This window comes from Alternaria atra (genome assembly GCF_907166805.1).
Source record: "Alternaria atra isolate CS162 genome assembly, contig: 21, whole genome shotgun sequence".
Lineage (NCBI taxonomy): Eukaryota > Fungi > Ascomycota > Dothideomycetes > Pleosporales > Pleosporaceae > Alternaria > Alternaria atra.
In genome coordinates this window covers 533,775-553,204 of record NW_025091319.1, presented here as the reverse complement: position 1 = coordinate 553,204, position 19,430 = coordinate 533,775, and the positions used below count along the sequence as shown (strand labels likewise).

Below are 19,430 nucleotides of genomic sequence, written 5' to 3'. Positions count from 1 at the left end.
CATTCGTCGGGAAGGACATACACCGTCATGCATTTCCTACCTGTCGCAAGCCTCTTGTACAGCTCATTTTGAGCTTTGGCATCGCTAAATGCGAGGTTTCCCACCGAAGGCATTCACTCTCTCCTGACATGGGAATACGGGTGAAAAGGATCGGAAGTCAGGCGCCCAACAATCCCAGACGACATACCCCACACGTCGGCATCACCCACCTACCAGCACGCCGATGTAATACATTAGCACGCTGATTTCTAAGCTCAACGCCGAGCTGCGAGCTTCGACATAGCATCATAAATAAACGCAATTCGTCTCCGAGCGCCTTATAGTCCTGTCCAACTAAGCCTTATACCCAGCATCTGTCTCTGTCTAGTCGTATTCCCCGCATTATCAGCTGCATCTCCTAGCGCTGACATCATCTTCGACATTCTACATCGCCCATTATGGCTCAAGTCAATGGAAACGCGCCTAAAATCACCCTTTACACTAACCATGGCTGCCCTTGGGCGCACCGCGCACATATTGTGTTGAAGGAATTGGGTCTTCCATATGAGGAAGTCATCATCGACTTGGGCAAGCCGAGAGAGCCATGGTACCTCGAGATTAACCCAGTACGTTCAGTTTACTTTCGGTCTATTAATGCATCACTGACATCTTCAAAGCGCGGTCTTGTCCCTGCGATTAACTTCAATGGCGAAATCATTACAGAGTCTGGCGTCGTTGCAACATTCCTAGCCGATGCATACCCTTCCCACGTGCTCCCAGCATCAGGGTCCCCAGAAGCTGCCCTAACCCGGGCAAGAATCAACTTCTTCGTCGACACCTGGTTCAGCAAGGCAGGAAGCTATTTCTACAAGATCTTGATGTCAGGTTCCGAAGACGAGAAGGCGAAGCTGAGCCAGGAATTCGTGGACGTCGTAGCCAAGGAGATTGAGCCGCTGCTAAAGGACGCAAAGCCATTTTTTGGTGGCAGCCAGAAGGTTACATTGGCTGAGGTATGTTCTTCGTTAAGAAACTGTGAGCAATGCTAACGTATGACAGGCCCTAACGGCGCCATTCATCATCCGGACCTATGCCATGGCCAAACACGACATGCTCCCGAAATCTGTCGCTTCTGGCCTTGACGCGCTGCCCAACTTCTCGAAATGGGCTGCCGAAGTCATCAAGCAGGATAGCGTAACTTACATCTGGGACGAAGAGGCAATCATCGATGGCACGAGAAAGAGGATTGAGAGCCAGAAGGCGCAGCAGGCAGCTTCCAAGTGAGCGCTCACTGTACCACTACAATACGACATGCAATGACCATGACAAGATTGTAATTCACTCATCGGGGTACACCTTCTACCTATCTACACTTTTGAGTACATATATGTTCCAAACCGTTTAGTCCCGCGTACGCAGAGACACTAGCCTTATGCGAAGTCTTTTCTTTCCGATGATATCACACACGCTAACACGAAGTAATGCCAAATAGCGACACCGAGGCGCCAATAGCGCCTTCATAAGCATGAAATCAACAAGCCAGGCCAAATGCATTTTGCTTAACGAGTGTGCCGACAATGAGCGCTGGAAAAAGCTATGAGACGTCATGCGCTGACGGAAAAGGAAAGCACCACTGGCGGTATTTTAGTCATCGATCTCACAAAGAAGGCAGGGGATGCCGCTCCTAAAACCTCGAACCACGACGGGTTCGCTTCGTCGGTGGTATCGTCGTCTCCATTGCACGGAATGACAACAACATCGCCGCCGCATCAAGATCATCGTGTGTATGGTTGTCATCGCCACCGGACATCTCCACCTCAGAACCGTGCGCGCTGTCAATCGTGGCGGCTGTTTCAGAGCGAGTGAGGGCTTCATCAACGTAGTCCTCGTGAGATGCGACGTTCGAGTGTGTCCGCTTCGTACGAAAAATTCCGCTCTGGTATTCGCATGGAGCCGACGTTGGCGTGAGTAGCCCTGGAGGCGCATGAAGGTTGATGGGCGAGCCCATGAGCGAAGAGACGGCTGTGCTTGGCGAGTACGGGGATTGCGACCGGTTTATTGGCGTGAACTGAGTGCGAGGAGACACCTCAGGCGAGCAAAGATACTTGCCATTGCGATCGGTGTCCGTCCCGTATCCACTCTCGATATCAGCTGGCTGCACATGTTGCTTTGCGGCTTTCTCGTTCAGTGAGGACGGCCTGCAGTGCGTCTTGGTTGCCTCGACCAGCGACGATGCGTCTGATCCGAACACCGTATATGCCGGACCTAACTCTTTGAAACGGACAGTCTCCTGCGCACAGTATTTGACAATGTCTGGGTCTATGAGGAACTTCGCAAAGCATGGATCCTTCGGATGCAGACATGTGGAAGGAAAATCGTTTCCGAAGACAGGGGTGAGTGCCCATCGGATATCGTGGCAGAATGTCGCAGCTATAGCTCTGGCTGCGTGGTAAGGCATCCAATAGCCTGCAGTGGGTCAGCACTTTTCGGCATATGGCCACCACTATTGTGACTGACCTTGACATACTAGAGCACCACCGGTGATACTGTAGCTGATGTCCTTCAGTCCGGGGTTCTGTCTCAATGCCTTGGCGGGTATTGTCTCCACAAGTCAGCCTTTCATTCACACATAACGAGAGCCAGTCACTACCTTTGAGTACTTCAATGACTTGAAGAAGGGCGTCATGCGAACGAGGCCGATATTGTAGTCCCAGACCACGACGTACTCCTTGTCGTCATCGGGTCTCTTATACGTGTATTGAAACACTATCTACAAGTCAGCATTGAGATCCCATGTTGACGAGGAATACTGACTCTCAAACGCTTCGCGCCCGGTCTTCTCATGGAAGGCCTTCTTGTCGCTGTTGTACGGAATGTGCCTCACACCCTTTTTAAGGATCTCTCCCAGAGGGTAGATCTGAAACCGGCGATGCTGGTGCAAGAGTTCCTGGCTATCTCCAGCTTCGTAGGGTGGAAAGTTGATGTTACCGACGGTTCTGTTGCCTTCTGAAAAGATTGGGGCGTCTTTCGGAATCTTCTGTCGTCTAGGTGCTGGAACTGCAGTCACCGGGTAACAAGCTAGCGTTGGCGATTTCGGACTGCGATAATCGTTCGGGTCGCCGCAGAATGGGTTTAGCAAGTGCGATATCTTCATGGTCTGGATGGTACGAGAACCTTCTGGTTGCCGAAGCGAAGACAGTCGGTGTGGGTACTTGTTGTAAGGTACCAGTACTTGGCAGGGACGGTGGACTTGAAGACGCAGAGACCAGGTTGGAAAGCAAGACTAAGCTGCTGTGGAACGAAAAAGCGATTTGGAGTGGAGAGGTGTTTGGTGGCAGTGACGGGTAGAAGAGGCTGACGCCCAGTCCGTTTGCGAAATGCTCACGAGGACGAGATGGTCACCGTATACCTCTGGCCACTGAGGACGTGGACCGGAGACCACCAAGCCCTGGCAACCGATCTTCACACGATTAGCACCCCGTATCATATGGTACTGGTAGCCTTAACAACATACGTACCGTGTTGTGGTGAAGACTTGGTCGACAGCGCGCTCGATGTAGTAGACGGCGAAGAGACGTGCGATACACGTTGGTAATGACCCAATGCAACAATGGCACCGTCCAACAAACAGTATGGTCCCGTGGCGAATAGTTGGGCCTCGTGTGATGTCCAACGAATACCTTCGCTCGGCTATCGCAGCAGTCACTTCGACACGCCAGGTTAGCAGACATCAAGGAAAGGCAACTGCATAAATGCTATTTACCAAGATGGGATGCAGGTCTTACCGAAGAGCAGAAATTCTTACCAGGTTATCTTTTTTTTTTGGCGAGCTTCCGGCTAAGATCACTAGGACGGAAGTGTAGGGGAGGGTACTTGTGCTGTACACGGTTCCCTTTAATGGGTCAACTCTACCTTCAATTCGGCCCGCTAGCTGCTCACCTTTGGCGAAGTGCGTCGGCAAAGCTTGTCCAAGCGCCTTGCAGACGACGTCCGGTGTGTAAGTGGACGTGCTTTGGCCTCAGACGCACACTACATGGCTTGTCAGGGTACGCAGTGATGGACCCACTAATTGGACCAAACGACCGTTACCGAAAGCAAGTGCTCGGTGTGGACAATGCGATAGTGAAAGACGGATCGAAGATAAAGTGTCGTACGGCGTCAAACACTCCTCCCGCGCTAAACCCTGCATCCACACTAGGACATACATCCCATTTCCTTTATTCAAACGATATACGGATCGATTCCAACCAAAACATTTCCAATGAGCACAGGGACTTGCGAGCTGATAGCACTGACGCGACTCATCAATCACTGATAGTATTAATGAAGGATGCGGCATTTCATCTTTTCCAACTGACGACCATACATGTTTCCAACGGATTATAGCTGCCGGGAGCGGATTTGTCACTACGTTCCCAACAGCAGCGTCCCAAACCATTCGACGATCGCACCACTACACTGCACGTACCTTTTTTATTGCGCGTGGGTGGCATCACCGATCTCAAATCAGCCGTGTTCGGTCCCTCAGATAATACCAGGTCCGTTGCCTACTCCTTGTCGGTATGGCATGAAAGAACGAATAGGTTGCAGTGTTTACCTGCAGCTTTCCGTGTGGAAGCACAGATGCACGGTCTCCTTGGCTCTCGTTGCAAACGTGGCCCAATTTCTCACGTATCTCGGATATCTGCACAATTTCGAGCCCATAAAGCGATCTATTGGCGTACATACTGTCGATGTGTGCTTTCAGCCTTGCTCCCGTTGGCAATACTCGAGACATACAGCTTAGGTTCTGCTCGCTTGTCGCTGCGATCACAACCAAACTCTCCTTGAAACATTGCATACTGAACACACTTCTCACACTAGACATAGCTTCCTCTCCGCAGTGAGACATGGCGCACTCTAATGCAAGCCCATCACTTGCCTGCGAGGCGGACATTTCGAAAGTGAACTTCCACCTGACCCGTGCTTCACTGGATGCTGATTAACAAAATAATATGCCTCACTCACTTCGGTATGCGGTTGGATCAATTTCAGGTTGGCTCACGAAGAAAGGCGGTGTTTATGTCTCACTCTTGACCGCTCAAAGAGAACAAAAGTCAAGCTGCAGCTTTGGCTGCGGCAACCCGTGATCATTGCTTGATCAAAGGCGCCTTCAAGGCTCTTCTGGAACTATGACTCTTGATCTCTAGAGAAATGGCGCCATCATGCGAGGCTGCCTGGATACTCACTGCCTGGCCCGCTGTCACTGTGCGCAGCCGGTGGTGGGAGATTCGAACAACTCACACTGCCTTCCGGTCAAAGCAGAGCGCCTATGTGAGGTCATAAGTTGACTTGCTCGACGCCGCAGATTCGACAGGCTTGAGGTTAAATGCAGTCTGAGGTTTTAGGTCACTCGTGCGGCGCCCAAGCGGGGTAGGAGATGCGCACTCGCTATCAATCATCGTGCATATGCGCAGAGATTTTCCGCTTCCGTCGGTTACACAGAAGCCGTCACAGTGGGGTGACAGATGGCTCAAGCAATTCGGATTAGCCAGCATGAAATCGCTGTGCTGTGAGCTCGGGCTGGAGCTGAGCGGCGGATATCTGCAGATACAAAACTATGACCGACGATTTGTTTCAGTGGGCACTCAATTCCGAGTCTAAGACCACCCTCTGCAACAAGCAGATTCAGAAGATGGGGTATCTGAGCCATCTCTGAGTGTGATGATTGTGTTCATTATACATGAGGCTGGTGAAGGAGCATCTCAACCTTGTCGTACACAACAATGGGCGTGATTCGCAATATCGTCGTCGGTCCAACATCCGAAGGCCTTCATTGTACGATAACACTGTCCAAGAGTTTTGGACTTCCGACAATCTGTCTTCCCAGATACATAGACTTCAGCGTACCAAGCCTCCAGAAGTTGACCAGGGTCGGGTATAGTCAACGACCAGAGGCCGTCTGTATCCAATGAGTCAAGCAGTCCACTGCATGATTAAAGAGCAGAGACACGAAACGAATTCCAATCAACAGGAACAGGATATCCCAAGAATACAGGCGCAAGTGGAGCGTATCCAACTGCACGGCCATCCAGCACAACATGTAGTGTTGTAACACACCCACCTCTTCAATGAAGAAGTCGGTGGAGATACTCCTTTGGGTTTAACCAGAGAGAAAGAAGTGCGACAGTGCGGCAGCGGTATATGTACCGAACGAGTGTTATCTCATGTTTTAATGCACTGCATACAACTTCTGTGTCTACATTCGATCGCCTACAAATCGCATTCTTACACAACGATCGGTACCGTATTGGGAGACTGCTACCACACGTCGCTCTTGCAGCATGATAGTTGCTTCGGTTTCTCGCTCGATACTGAGCTACAGTTACCAGGCACTGGGCAACCTGTGTGTTCTTTCTCCAAGCAGGGTTTTTCTCACGATCGTGCCACAGCATTACAGCACGCGCAGAAGACCTGCTCACAACGTCGCAAAGCTATCTCATCCATTCGATTTAAACACTACTCCGCCCCCTTCGTTATGGTGAGTCGTGCAACCAAATTGTCAGAATATCCTTCCCTCGTGCCCGACGTGTGATGCGTAGAGACGTGGGTGACGCAACCTAACGAGGCGAAAGCAATGAGTGCAGTCGGTCCTCTCCCCCACCAAACCATTCCTGTACGACCAGACTCTCAATCTGCTTCTTTTTGCGCTTTCACAAGGTAATCTGGGGTCGTGCTCGGTAGTGCCTTTGCTCTGGAATCAGGAGTCTGCAGGGATGACCCTCGCATTGTCCACAAAAGGCACCCTGTCCAGCTAGCATCTCAGGAACGACTGGTAACAGGCGTCACAAGTGACGAAGCTTTGAGTACGCAACATCTTGTGAAAGGGTATTGAGGCACATAGCAGTCGAGGGAAAGTGCTTTGTACTCCAAAGTAGGTTCTGCCTGACAGCTGCGGTGATGCAATCAAGCTTTGTGGCGCTTCCCACACGGTACGACGACTTACGACGACACTCGAGCAGCAGACGCACTTTTTATGAAAGCAGCAAAGCCTTGCGCGGACCGCCACATAGATCTACTCGCTTTGTTTGGCTGCACATCAGTGTACTAGTTCGATAGAACGCAATTCGATGATTTCAATGCAACAAGAACGGCATTGCCCCGCCCCTCACCAATGTACAACCGTTGAGCTAGATACCCGTTATCGATACCACTGACTATCTGCGCTCACGCTATTTCAGATGACTTCTCTACGCTGTCTGGCGATCTAGAAGTCAGGGAGAAGCTAACATAGTGCCCGAGGCTCTATTGACCTGGAAATCCATACGGATCGCACGAACCCATGTACCGCTTCTGCTCGGCGATCAAGCAGAACTATCAGTTTATTGGGTCTCTCTTCGCCGAACCATACAAAACGACGCAGGAATCTTGCATGTATCGTGACTTGGCAATCGAACAGAACGACCCTAGTGCTTGCTTCGGGTCAGATGCGCAAATGAGGACAAGTACTACAACGGCTAGTTCTGTCTTAGGTACCACGAAACAGAGATTTGGCATGTTCCTGACAGCCCTGACAGGTGTCACAGTGCGAGTCTTTAGGTGCGAGAGTGATTGGACAGAGGTACAAAGGTTGAGCGGATTAGGGTAAGTACGCCTCACTCTTTGGGCTCTCGTTACCTTGTTCTCTATTTTATATATCCGCTGCTTTCCCGTACGTAGTTTTCACTTTTCACATTTAGACGCAAGTCACATGTTTCCTTCGCAGTACTCTCCTATTTGTCATTGCTGTTCATTATGCTGTGGACACCAGCCAGCACATCAAGTCACACACATACACAGTAGTGGAGATAGACGCCGCTTCCATCAGGCTGCCTCCGTCCATTACTTTCCACCCAAGAGACGCCATCAAAGCTATGCCCTGTGGTTCATGTACGTACCCCGTCCTCTGTTCCGGTACCCGGCCGATCTCACCCTATCTCCGCCCATCTTTCTGGAAAAGAAGCCTATCAGTGGGGGCGTAGAAAGCGAATATTACACCCAGCCCCGCCCTCCAACGTGGCCGCCACCATGCATCAAGCCGCAAAGCCCAAGATGCCTGCCGAAGACTCCGCCGGACGCCGTCTGTAAACCAATGACAAGCCTTCTTACGGGTCTTTGGATATCTTGTCATCTGGCTATAGGTGCCGTGGGAACGGTGTCTAACCAGTAGGCACTGCGTATGGGGAGGTATGGTACGACCCCACTTCTAGATGCCGTCTACTTCTTCGTCCGACCATGTCATGTCTCTGCGAACCGACCGTGTGGTACACATCTCCAGTGTGGGTTATACCCTATATTACACCTGCTTTATAGCTATGCAGACAGCCTACTCTGCCCCCTACCTTCCGCTGTCACTTCCTCTTTGGACGGCAAAAACTGCGTTCATAGCACTGGATCTAGAAGGGATGTCGTACGAGCGCTTGTAACGGCATTTTGGTTGGCTAGACGGGAAATGTCGTGGATAAGCCAAAGGATATTGGTCATCATCGTCGGGAATGGTGTCTTGGGCTACGGGAAAGGAAGAGTGAAAAGAGGGACTGTGTCAACAAACGCTGATGTTGAACTTGCACTACAATCTAGAAGCTTCGCAAATACGTTTGTAGATTGTATTATGCAAGTGAACCATCCACGCATCTATACATGACGTGCGAAAAAATTATACCACCATGGCACATTGCATGGACTATATGGCTTTTACTAATCTTGTTTATGCACTAGAATGATCACGCTGGTGGTATGTATTCCTCAAAGTTATATAGATAAAGACGACTGATTATCGTCAACACCCTTCCAATCAAAGACCAAATCACCATGTATGTCAAAGCTTCTCAGGTATCAACATGGCAATAGCGTCTTCATTCCCTATCGCTATACCGCAAATGATTATCTTAGAAGAAAGTAAGTAAGCTGAAAGCACTAAAATAAGAACGCCAGAAACAATCATAGCCAGCCACTCTTCGGGGCCGATGCTCGCCATCCCATCCTAAAAACACCTTTTCAGACAATGACCAAAACCAAGACCTTTAAGCACGCTTGCCTTCATGCTCATTCGTGCAGATCGTGATGCGCCTGAGACAAATATTTACACAAAATACACGAGTTATACGCCGGACATGCTCTGAACGATAATGCTAACCATGAACCCGAAAGAGCTGTCATGATGTCTTTTAACGAGAAGAACCTGATTGTTTAGGAAGCGGCGAGGGGTTGTATGTCCAGCCGCCGTCACGTACGAGACGTTCTCTCGCCTCGCGCTCCTTGCGCTTTTCCTCGGCTGTGACTTCGTCGTTGGCCCAGTAGGCGCTGCTGGTGCGCTCGCGGAAACGCTTGTGGCGTTCCTTGTTAGGGAATACCTTTTCCATCTCCAAGGGTGCGATGGGTCCGAAGATATGCTCAGGGTCCATGAGCTGTTGGTTGCTGAGCATCTCGCGTAGGTTGGGGGTATTAACCCAGCTCGGCTGCTCAAACTCGTTCTCGGAGTCCTCATCCTCTGAGTCGGTCATGATCTCGGGAAGCTTGATGTCGTCTCCGTTAGGGTATTGTATTTGGGGAGCTTGAGACTGCGGTTGGTATGCGGACTCAGCGAAGGGAATCTTGCCCTTCGCGAACTGAGCGTGGCCTGGGGTTGTTGGGTTGAGATTCTTCGCCTGCTGCGAAGGTCTCTTGGCTGGACGGTGAAGAGTCTCATCGCTCTCACCGGGGAACTGCCGCTTGGGAGGAGGCTTAGCAGGATTGACCGGAGGAATGTTAATACGGTTGGCGTCTTGGACCGTTTGCATCCGCGATACTGGTCGGGCGGCTCCGAGATCAGATCGAGGTGGCTGAGACGCTGAGGCTTTGGACTTCTCGACAACTGTTTGCGCTCGAGCAACTCTGGTTGCAGCGGGCTTAGCGATAGACTTTGCTGTCTTGGTTCCAGGTACAGACTTGGTAGATAGAGCTGAAGCTGGTCGAGATGACGCAGCTGGAACCGGTTTTGATGCCGGCCCGACAGACTTGTTTAAGTTCTGAGGAGCCGAAGGGAGAGGTTTGCTAGACGAAGGGGCTGGACGAGCCGCAGGGGGTGGGGCTTGACCGTACTGGCTGCTCTTGAGGTTGACCATGATCTTCTGTGGTGCTTTCGCTGTTATAGCGTCCTTGCTCGTTGGTTTAGCAAGTTTCCTAGGCTCTCGAAGAGGTGCTTTGGTGGTCTTAGTAGTAGGCAGAAGGCTCTTTGGTGGAGGCGGGGGTGGCATCTCGTCACCGGAGTCAATGTCTTGTTCTCTGGAAGAGGCAGTGTTCGATCGAGGAATGCCAGGGCGAGACACAGGCGGCTGGGGCGCTGCCTGAGCCGGCGTCTTGTTTCCAGCCACGGCATTAGGCTGTCTGAGGCTTGACTGAGACGACATTGCTGATGGTGTCTTCGCCCCCATAGCCCTAGCCTTCTGGGCCTGTGCAGCGGCTTTGCTTTGCTCCTTCTCGCGCATCTGCCTGAGTCTGTCCTCCGCACGCTGCTGCTGTTTAGTCTCGCGCATCTCCTTCTCTCGTGTATCCCTTTCCTTCTGCTTCTCGCGCTCGGTGGAGCTGCGGGTCCGGCGGCCATCGCCTTTGAGAGGGCTACCCGGCATTGTAACACTCTTGCCAGACTTGATAGAGTCTTTGGAAGGCGAGCGCATGTGAGTAAAGATGGAGGTTGGTTTCTCTGTCCGCTTGGGGCTGCTGAAGACTTCGTCTGATGCATCTGAGGAGGGCAACTTGGGTCTTGCAGGGCTTTCCTTAAGAGCGTCCATCTTGACCTGAGCGCTGGTAGCACTCGACCCGATGAGCTTCTCTTTCGCTGCGCGGAATGCTGAATACAATTTAGACTTCGATGCGCTGAGGGGGCCATCCATGTATTTCTTACTAGTCGGAGAGCCAACCGGCGTGGTTGATTCAGCAACTGCTGAGAGATCTGGATTTGAAATTGAAGTGAGTTTTGCGGGTACATGTTTGGCCGGAGATGGCTGGGCGTCAGCAGTATAGTTCTTGTTGTAAGCCGGTCTGGATACCTTGGGTGCGACTGCTGCTGTTCGAACCGGTGAGATCCAATCGTCGTCGTCATCTTCCTCCTGTGCGGCTTCGGGTGCTGGGAGACTCGGGTATGTTGGTTGCGAAGTCTGCACAGGTGCGACTTCTTCCTTTGCTTGTGTAGTAGAACTCTCGGGCTGCGACTGTGCGGATACGATATTCTGACTAATGCGTTTCGGTGCTTCGTTTTGCTGCTTGAGCATGTTGATGCGCTCAAACAGACGCTGCGTGGAAGTTTTGTTGTGAATCTTCGTTGTCTTCGACTCCTCCCGCTGGAGCTCCGGGCGCTCCACGTCGACGTCCATACCATCGGCAGGTTGTACCTCTGCAGGGTGCGCGAGCTGTGAACCGCCCAGGCTTTTGCCTCCTGTGAATCTACCCATATGGCTATTGCGAGCCTTGCTCTGGTCGATGTGACTGATGCGCGATACGCGGTTGCCCATGCTCTTCTTTGGGAGTAACGGTTCACGCGCGGGTAGAGAGGCGAAATTAAGACTGCTCTTCCTAACGAGCGGCTTCACAGGACTGGAGTTGTCCGAGGGCGAGCGCACGTCATCATCGATGTCCATCTGATCGTCGACATCATGGTGGATGAGTGTGTCGTTGTGGGTTTCGGGTTCGGGAGACGCGGGCGGCGGACCTGATGGTGTTGTGGAGTGGTCGAAGGCATATGTGGTCTTGGGCTCGGGAGCCAGAGCGCCGTTATTTGCTGTGTCGAGCGCCTCGTGGGTTTCAGCAGAGATACTGTACTGCTCGGATACCACGCGTGGTGGCTCGGGGAAGTCGGCCATATCCTCCATATCCTGGTCCTCTCCATTAGAGAGATCATGGTGAATCATGGTACCATCAGCCTCAGATCGCGACTGGTCAGCCTTGTACTCGTCGTCGACGTCCATCGCATCTGCGTCCTTTGCACGTGACGCGTCCCTCGAGGCATTCTTGCTCGCGAAACCTTCATTTGCTGAGACGAAAGAATCGCCAGTATCGCGGTCTTCCTCCTTGTCGTGTATTGAGTGACGGAACGACTGAGTTGGTTGCGTCGGCTGAGTGGAGAAGCTCTGTGGTGGTGAGAAGACTTCGCTGGCTTCTGAGGTCATTACTGTCTCTTGCGAGGATTGGATCGGGTTCCATGCTGGCGCGGGAGGCTGTGTTGGGCGCTTCTCGAATACATTCGCTTGGAAGCTGCTGTCGACGTTCTCCTTGCCAGCGCTCTCGGGCTTGGCAAACAGCTGTCGAGCAATGGGCGTGCGGATGACAGCGGGCGACTGTCGTACTGTGTTCTCTGCGTCTTCGGCAATCTGGAATCTGGCCTTGACGTTTCTTAGACTTTCTTCGGCGGCGCTTGTGCGTTTCTGCGCGTTCGCAGATTGGATACTGGCGAGGGGCTGCCCGGGGTTAGTATGGGATGGAAGACTACGCGCAAAACTCATACCTGGCGATCCACCGCCTTCTTTCGCGCGGTACGAGGCGTCTTGCCGCGTAACTTGCCGGGTGTCTTGAAGACATCAAGGTTGTGTCTACCGGAAGTCAGTATGAAACGCGTCGGCGCAGAGTAGACGCGACATACTGTCTGTCGCTGGCCAAAATATCGAACATGTGTTCGTTGAGCCATTCCAGCTCATTGCGCACAGAGAAGCCAAAATCCTCCAATTCCTGGGATACGAGCGTGTTCGATTGATGGCGTTCTTCGAGGATCCATCCAGCGGACCCAACGGTGGGTGCCTTGCTGCGGGCAGCCATGTCGAATGTGTGAGGGTGAGGGTGAGGTGAGGTAAGGGTGGGTAGTAGGCGCGTCGCGGTGCTAGCAGTCGCGTTCCGGGTGAAGGTGAAGTGCGGTCAAGGTTAGCTACGCATGTCGTCTTGAAGTATGTCAGTCGTGTATAGCAGCGCCAAAGGCAAAAAGGGCTATCCTGGGGGGTCGTCGTCCGGGGCGTTGGGGTGTTGGACCTTCAATGTTGTGACGCGGGACGAATCCAAACAATCGAGTGGGCCGCTCATCGCGCTGGCCATAGCGCCGCCAAGACCAGCTTCTCCCTTTTGGGACGACAGCTGCATCATACCTCTGAGCGATGCACTGAGTTTCTTCCTCGCTTTCTGGTTTCTCTATATTCGCTGTGAGGTCCAGTACCAAACTCCGATTTTTCCAACCTGCAAGCGATGGTGGTGGCTAAGTATAGTACACGGCAAAGGCCTGTCGAACGATCGCCTGTAGCCGTTGAACACTGACCACCTAGCTGTCTTTGTCGCTGCTTCTTCGCTTCCGCCTATCGATTAGCTACCTTCACCTCAATTGCTCCCTCATAGTTATCGCCCCTTATGGTCTTCGCGCTCGAGCCCGTATGGATCCCATCGCGGAAACTATGGTTGTGTAGTTTGGAAAGTCATCGTTGCGTTCAGCGCGGAAAAGGGGAGCATGATCTATCCCTATGTGCAGCTAAGCTTCTTCACGTGTAATGGGAGCTCGACTGTGTTCTTTGAATGTTGTAGTAATGTGTACGTGTGTGAGATCCAATAAGACTCTGGGAGGGTCATGGTCAGGCAACAGGAAGGCTACAAGTGGTCGCTTGGCTCCCGGAACCAAAGAATGACACTCAATATTTGGATATCATTCCCACATTGCTGACATTGAGCCAGACTCTTAATGTGCGTCGCTTGATAGGTGTTCCGCAGCGAATAATTTTGTCGCTGCTCATAAGGCTTCCGTACATTTTCTCTCCTTGCTTCCACCAAAGACTTCCATCTTCATAGCCTTCACCGATACCCACCCAGTGCTTCCGCAGTCTGGGTTGGACTATATTGTCTTCACACCATGTCACACGCTCTCCAAGATTACGGCTCCCTTGTTTCATCAGACGATACCAGAATCGCGATGGACTATAGTCGCAACGAAGGATTTAGATACTTTGGCCAACCACTCAAAGTTGATGACTCGCCCCAAATTCCGCCACCTACAATGCGTCAACAAGAAGATGCTGTGGATATCTGGAGAATGCCTCGGCGCCGATTAATACGATATGAGGAGCCTGTGCACCGCGACGTCGTGCCATCTTCTACAGCATCATCGCGACCAGGCTGGTGTACCTCAAAACCACCTACCCCCGGCCCAAAGCCAAAGGCACCTTTGCCTAAGGCCCCGGAACACTCTGCGCAATCAAATATTCATGCCACCAAAGACACGACTACCATACCAGAAGGTCGTCTACCAACTAGAGGCGATTTCGGTCAACTTCAATCGATATCCGTTGGCGAATCCACAGCATCAGCAAAGTCGTCCAGTGCCACCAAAGCAGCGAACTCGGCCGCAGAAGACAAGAAGGACTTGCCTAATAGAGAAGCACATCTCCTCTACGGCGATGAATTTATACTACCGTACCCCTCGATCGAATCCTTCGAAGAGCGATTCAATTACTCGTTCCACCCAAGCTCCACTCTCAAGTTACCATCCTCGACACCTCTACGTCTACCGCGTGAAAGTGCCCCGGCCCACAGACCATTGCATGACAAAGACACCGATGCTTCGGCACACCTGAGCGCTCGCATGGAAAGTCTTTGGCGGCAGACTTGCTCTGACAAGGAGCTCAATAAACCCCCGACAACAGCGAAACAAAGGGGTCAAAGCTCTTCAGATTATTCGAAGATGCTAAGCGAAAAAACCAAAGCTTACGCGGGTATGCAAGAGAAGGCTAGACAGCTCTATAGTACTACTTCTCAAAAGGCGAGAGACGCTCAGAAGAGGGTAGTCACTTCATCGGCCAAGGAAGTAACACCCGCACTCCTCAATCCCACGGTTCAGAATATCTCTGCACAAACGGCCAGCAAGGTCACTCACCGAAGAGTTGAAGAAGACCCGAGAAGAGCATCTCCTCTGATAGCTTCTGGTAGGCTTCCCACTCAATACACGACAGAGAAGACTACCTCGGCGCAACCGATTTCCAACACCAAGCGTGAGAAGTGGTTCGCTGTCGACAAGCCTAAAACGCCTCAAGGGGACGAACCTCGGGAAGAGTTCGTGGAGCTAGATTTGGAGTCAGACGAAGAGGGTTGGGAGAAGGTAGACGGCGACGATGAGTGGGAGGTTATTGACGATCCTAGGGTGGAGATGGAGCGAATCGCGAATCTTCAAAACAAAGCTTAGTCCACTACAGAGGTCACTATGGCCTACGACGTATAGTCACAACCATCCTGATACCAACCATACACTCGCTCAGAACCATTCGTAAGTAGCATCAGATCCAATATTTGGTTCAAAAGTGAGGATTTCCAGAGAACGAGCCGTCTTATGTGATCCTTTGTCTTGCACCCGTACCCTTCCATCGCCTTCATCTACCACAGCAACGTGAGGCGTCTCAGGAAAGGCTTAGCCATAGTAAACCTGTATGTATCGGTAGTATTCAGGCATGAAATTACATTTGAGAAACGATTCGGCATAGCCGTCTGCGTACCATTCGACGATGGACCAATCTCAATTTTATGAACTACATGTCATCTCCAAAGCTAGTCTCCATAGAGGATATGTCCCAAACGTTAGGGAGCATAGGACAAACAATAACATCTGACTTTGACCCCGTTCGCAAGCCCAGCTCTGTTTATAGAGAAAAGGTGAGCCGCATCGATCCAGATTGCAGGAATTTCTATTTTCGTTTTCTGAGTTTTTGAGTTCGTCCGTCTTCTCTCGGCCGACGACGGCATTGGGCGGTGAAAATGCCAAGCAGAGAGTAGTAATAGCGTCTGCATCCTCACAAGCTGACACGATATCACGCCGAAGCCATGATTCATAAAGTTTTCTCAAGCTATTGAAGGGTACCGAGACTTGCAAGGATGTGGCACGGGTGGCGCTCGTAGCCACGGATGGTCGGACATAACGGACGGAGCAATTCAATCAACAGAGAACGGAACCTTCATTGAGCTACCCAACAAAAGGGGTGCGGATAGAAATGGGTATAGACAGAGCAAATTCAGATGACAAGGAAACCTCTAGCGAAGGAAAAGTGTGGTATGTATGTACAAGAAGAGAAGAAATGATGTAATGAGTGGTGACTTGAGACCCCAATAGGTCCAGCCTTGGATGTATCCAAAAACGCCCGCCCATGCTATACCAAGCCCGTACTGCTGAACAACTAGAGAAGATCGCTGTGAGGCGGATCCAGATCAGGCCTTGTCCTTCTTGAAGAGGTCTTTGAGGCGAAGCTTGATCTTGTACATGTACCAATCGCCTTTCCTCTTGCTCTTAGGTCCAAGACCTTCAGTGTTGTCTTCGCTAGCCTTGGTCTTGTCTTTCATGCTCTTGCAGCGCTCAACCTTCTTCTCTTGTTTGCGCTTCTTCTCGTTCATGACGAACATGCTCGTGGGGCGCTTCTTGAGACCGGGGCCTTCGGTAACTCCTGAATCCCACATGCCAGTAGTGGTGATAGGCGCATACGCAGATTGTGTCTTTCGCGAACGTTCAGTCTCTGGCATCGATGGCGATAAGAGAGGAGAAGCGAGTAGCGGCGCGGGTGAAGTCGGACCTTCGGACGAAGGGGGTATAACAATAGGAGAAGGGATAGCAGGAGGGAGCGGTCGGGTTGACTCGGCAGACGGTCGCTCTATGGGTGAGGGCAATTGTAGCTCCTTGATGCGGAGTAGCTCCACGCTGCGTTTCATCGTGCGCTCTTCTGCAGTTTCTACCAATGTCTGATCTTCGAAGGTAAGTCCGTACTTCTTCCTCATGCTGCCCGATATACTATGTAGAGCGGTACCAGTCGAATTAGCACGTCGCGCACGTGTCTTTACAACGGCCACAGGAGAAGCATTCACTGCCGTCTTGGTGGATGCAGGCGAAGCGGGAACATCTGTGAAGCTCGTTGTGCGACGGGGAAGTCTTTCCAAACTAGGCTTAAACATTCGGGGGATCGAGCGGCGTTTCTCATCGAGAGTCGAAGCTGGAGACGGCGAGCGGGGGCAATCGAGGATAGACATGGAGAATGTGCGATTGGTGGTGGGACGAAAGGTTGCACAGGGAGCCAAGGTCGGAGGCGAGAACAAGTTAGGGCCCTCTGTCGTGAATTCTTTGGAAGCAACCCAGACACCAGAAGCTAATATGAATTGTCGAAGCGCGTCACCGGTCTCGGTAGGCAGCTTCTCTGTCAATGTCTCCATGAAGTTACTGGCATCGATGCTGGAGACGTCCGTCGTAGGTGACTGGGTGTAAGAGGTCATGCTAGGCGTTGATGGCGATGCAGCAGATGGCATTGCGTAAGTGTCCATGACATCTATGCGGCTGCGAGTCATTGTCGCAATGATTGGATGGCGTCTGGAGTTGACACTCAGAGTGCTGAAGGTGAACTTCCTGTCGTCGGCTGGCTCTGGGAACGATGGCGAAAGCGGTGTATTCGCAGTCATGCTAGACGAACGGCGCGAATGAGATGGTTTCAACACCCATCGTGCCTTCAGTGTCAGGCCATGCTCGTCAGTACTGTTGAACTCGTAGCCTCCGTTGGGCATGTCAGTGACCGCCCAGCGACTCGTCCCGTCGTTCATACAGATCTCCGTGGTCTCGGTGATACCCTTGTCGCACCTCCGTGAGCTGATGACGCCAATTACGTCGCGCGAGCTCCATCGATCCTCTTCCGACTTGTTCTCGTCATTGTGAATGTTGTATGCCTCTGCCTGGACAATAAGGAGATCATGCGGCCCTAATCTTTCCCTAGTGTTGAAGCTCCGCGAAAGACGTCTTGAGACTCGCTGAGGAACGACGGAGAAAGGAACGACTTCGTAGGCAGGCTTCGGTCGCTGTGAAGCGATGACTTGATGCAACTGTAGGAGAACCTTGGGGCGTGTGTGTAGCTTCGAGCGAGTGTTTACGGGTCGGGCGATGTTATAGGACGTCTTGGAACGAGAGGTTCGCTTCTTCGGCTTCTCGGCGGTACCATCGCTGCCGGAGGAAACAGGTCGTGAAGAAACGAGAGTAATTGTAGGTTCGTCATGCGGCATCTTCATCGCATCCTTATGCAAGGTAGGCGTAGGTGTGTCAGGGGGATTGGTTGTAGGGTCGGTATGGGTAGAAGTTAGGGTCGCCTGCGACGGTGAAGGTGTCTGTCCGCGCAAGACTGAACCGAGAATGGAAAGTGGCATCTGCAGAAAGGAGCCGTTGCTCGTGGGCGAGGCTGCACGTGGTGGTGAGCTCTCATGGCCGTGTTTGGCGGCGTCGGCGGTCAACATGTCCAGCAGCATCGCTCCAGCACTCAATCAAGGTGTGACATGCTGAATTACCCGTCAGCACAGAAACGAAATACAGCGAAAACAGAGGCGCAATCAGCGCATGGGACGCCATTGTTCTTATGAAGGCGGGACCCATGGGCTGTGCGCTGAAGTTTGGAGGTCGTGCCCCTCAAGCGTAATTCCATAACTACCACTGGGGCTGACTTACAAGCCACAACTAGCAGGAGCTGACTCTATGCAGGGAATGTGTTAGCCAATTAAACCCTATGATTTGAGCATTGGCAGCTGATGTCTCAAGACGCGGGTGCAGACAGAATCTCAGAAAGCGAATATGGATACAAAAAAAGAAGCCTTAGACGGGCCCCTCGTCAGGTCATTCATCAGCCGGGCATGGCCCTACTTTCTATCCGCATCGTCGACGCACAAGGCACACAGGCTCCAACGCCGGCAATGTCAACCGTCGTCCGTCCCGTTGGCGCAGGGACGCCAGCAAAGCCGCATCAGGCAAGGGGCTAGAACCATTGGTCCATCGTGCATATCATGCATCCTCGCTACTAGCCCCTCTTTTTGCTTGATCGGAAACAGATTACTCGGCTTCGGCGGACAAAGCTGGGGGGCTGCTTACTGTCGTGGTCATAGCTAGCAGGTATACCGTTGACTGTCTAGGTCTCAGTGCGGTCGATCTGAGTGAGGGCAGCACGACACGTTTCCGTAGGGATCCGAATACCTCATCATCTTAAGATTGATCATGCGGCACAGCGACCATGGAACCTTCTGAGGAAGCTCTGGGCAGTCAATGCGCGGCGTATTCGTATACGCCGTGTAGACCGAGGGGAGCTTCGATTGGCTAGCCTTGCGATATTTGCGCCGAGCACCACTGCCACTCCAGCCACACAGAAACATCCACATTGGATTTCATATCGAAGCATTCTCGTAGGAGTCGATCGCAGCTCACACGAAGCTTGTGAAGCTTGGGCTAGGTGCTACCATGTTCGGTACAACAACTCTGGAGCAGGGACATCCTGTAACCATCAACGCCTACGCAAACTCTACCATGACTTCGCAAGGGGTTTAGAACTAGCCGTTGCCTCACCGACAAATCCGCACACCATCACACCGTGCTGCACCTTGGCTGCACGACCCGCTACACTTCACGATCTTTCTGCTCGCTTCTGATCGTCGGTTCCGTG

At 52.0% G+C, this 19,430-nt stretch overlaps 5 protein-coding genes across 5 annotated transcripts; 2 read left to right on the top strand and 3 right to left on the bottom strand.

Annotated features, from left to right (window-relative positions):
* Positions 1-437: 437 nt before the first annotated feature.
* On the top strand, positions 438-1,313 carry ALTATR162_LOCUS614 (uncharacterized protein; the record flags this gene model as incomplete). Its single annotated transcript, XM_043308208.1, has 4 exons — positions 438-605; positions 657-989; positions 1,036-1,256; positions 1,307-1,313. 4 exons carry the CDS (start codon positions 438-440, stop codon positions 1,311-1,313), a joined length of 729 nt encoding a protein of 242 aa, XP_043164143.1.
* A 347-nt stretch (positions 1,314-1,660) lies between these two features.
* ALTATR162_LOCUS613 (uncharacterized protein) lies at positions 1,661-3,130 on the bottom strand (the record flags this gene model as incomplete). The annotated part of the gene is made up of 4 exons (XM_043308207.1): positions 1,661-2,442; positions 2,494-2,563; positions 2,627-2,742; positions 2,791-3,130. The coding sequence occupies 4 exons, from the start codon at positions 3,128-3,130 to the stop codon at positions 1,661-1,663; spliced, it is 1,308 nt and encodes a 435-aa protein (XP_043164142.1).
* A 6,031-nt stretch (positions 3,131-9,161) lies between these two features.
* ALTATR162_LOCUS612 (uncharacterized protein) lies at positions 9,162-12,780 on the bottom strand (the record flags this gene model as incomplete). The annotated part of the gene is made up of 3 exons (XM_043308206.1): positions 9,162-12,425; positions 12,473-12,557; positions 12,608-12,780. 3 exons carry the CDS (start codon positions 12,778-12,780, stop codon positions 9,162-9,164), a joined length of 3,522 nt encoding a protein of 1,173 aa, XP_043164141.1.
* Positions 12,781-13,993: 1,213 nt separating this feature from the next.
* On the top strand, positions 13,994-15,175 carry ALTATR162_LOCUS611 (uncharacterized protein; the record flags this gene model as incomplete). Its single annotated transcript, XM_043308205.1, has 1 exon — positions 13,994-15,175. One exon carries the CDS (start codon positions 13,994-13,996, stop codon positions 15,173-15,175), a length of 1,182 nt encoding a protein of 393 aa, XP_043164140.1.
* A 1,013-nt stretch (positions 15,176-16,188) lies between these two features.
* On the bottom strand, positions 16,189-18,252 carry ALTATR162_LOCUS610 (uncharacterized protein; the record flags this gene model as incomplete). The annotated part of the gene is made up of 1 exon (XM_043308204.1): positions 16,189-18,252. The coding sequence occupies one exon, from the start codon at positions 18,250-18,252 to the stop codon at positions 16,189-16,191; it is 2,064 nt and encodes a 687-aa protein (XP_043164139.1).
* Positions 18,253-19,430: the final 1,178 nt, after the last annotated feature.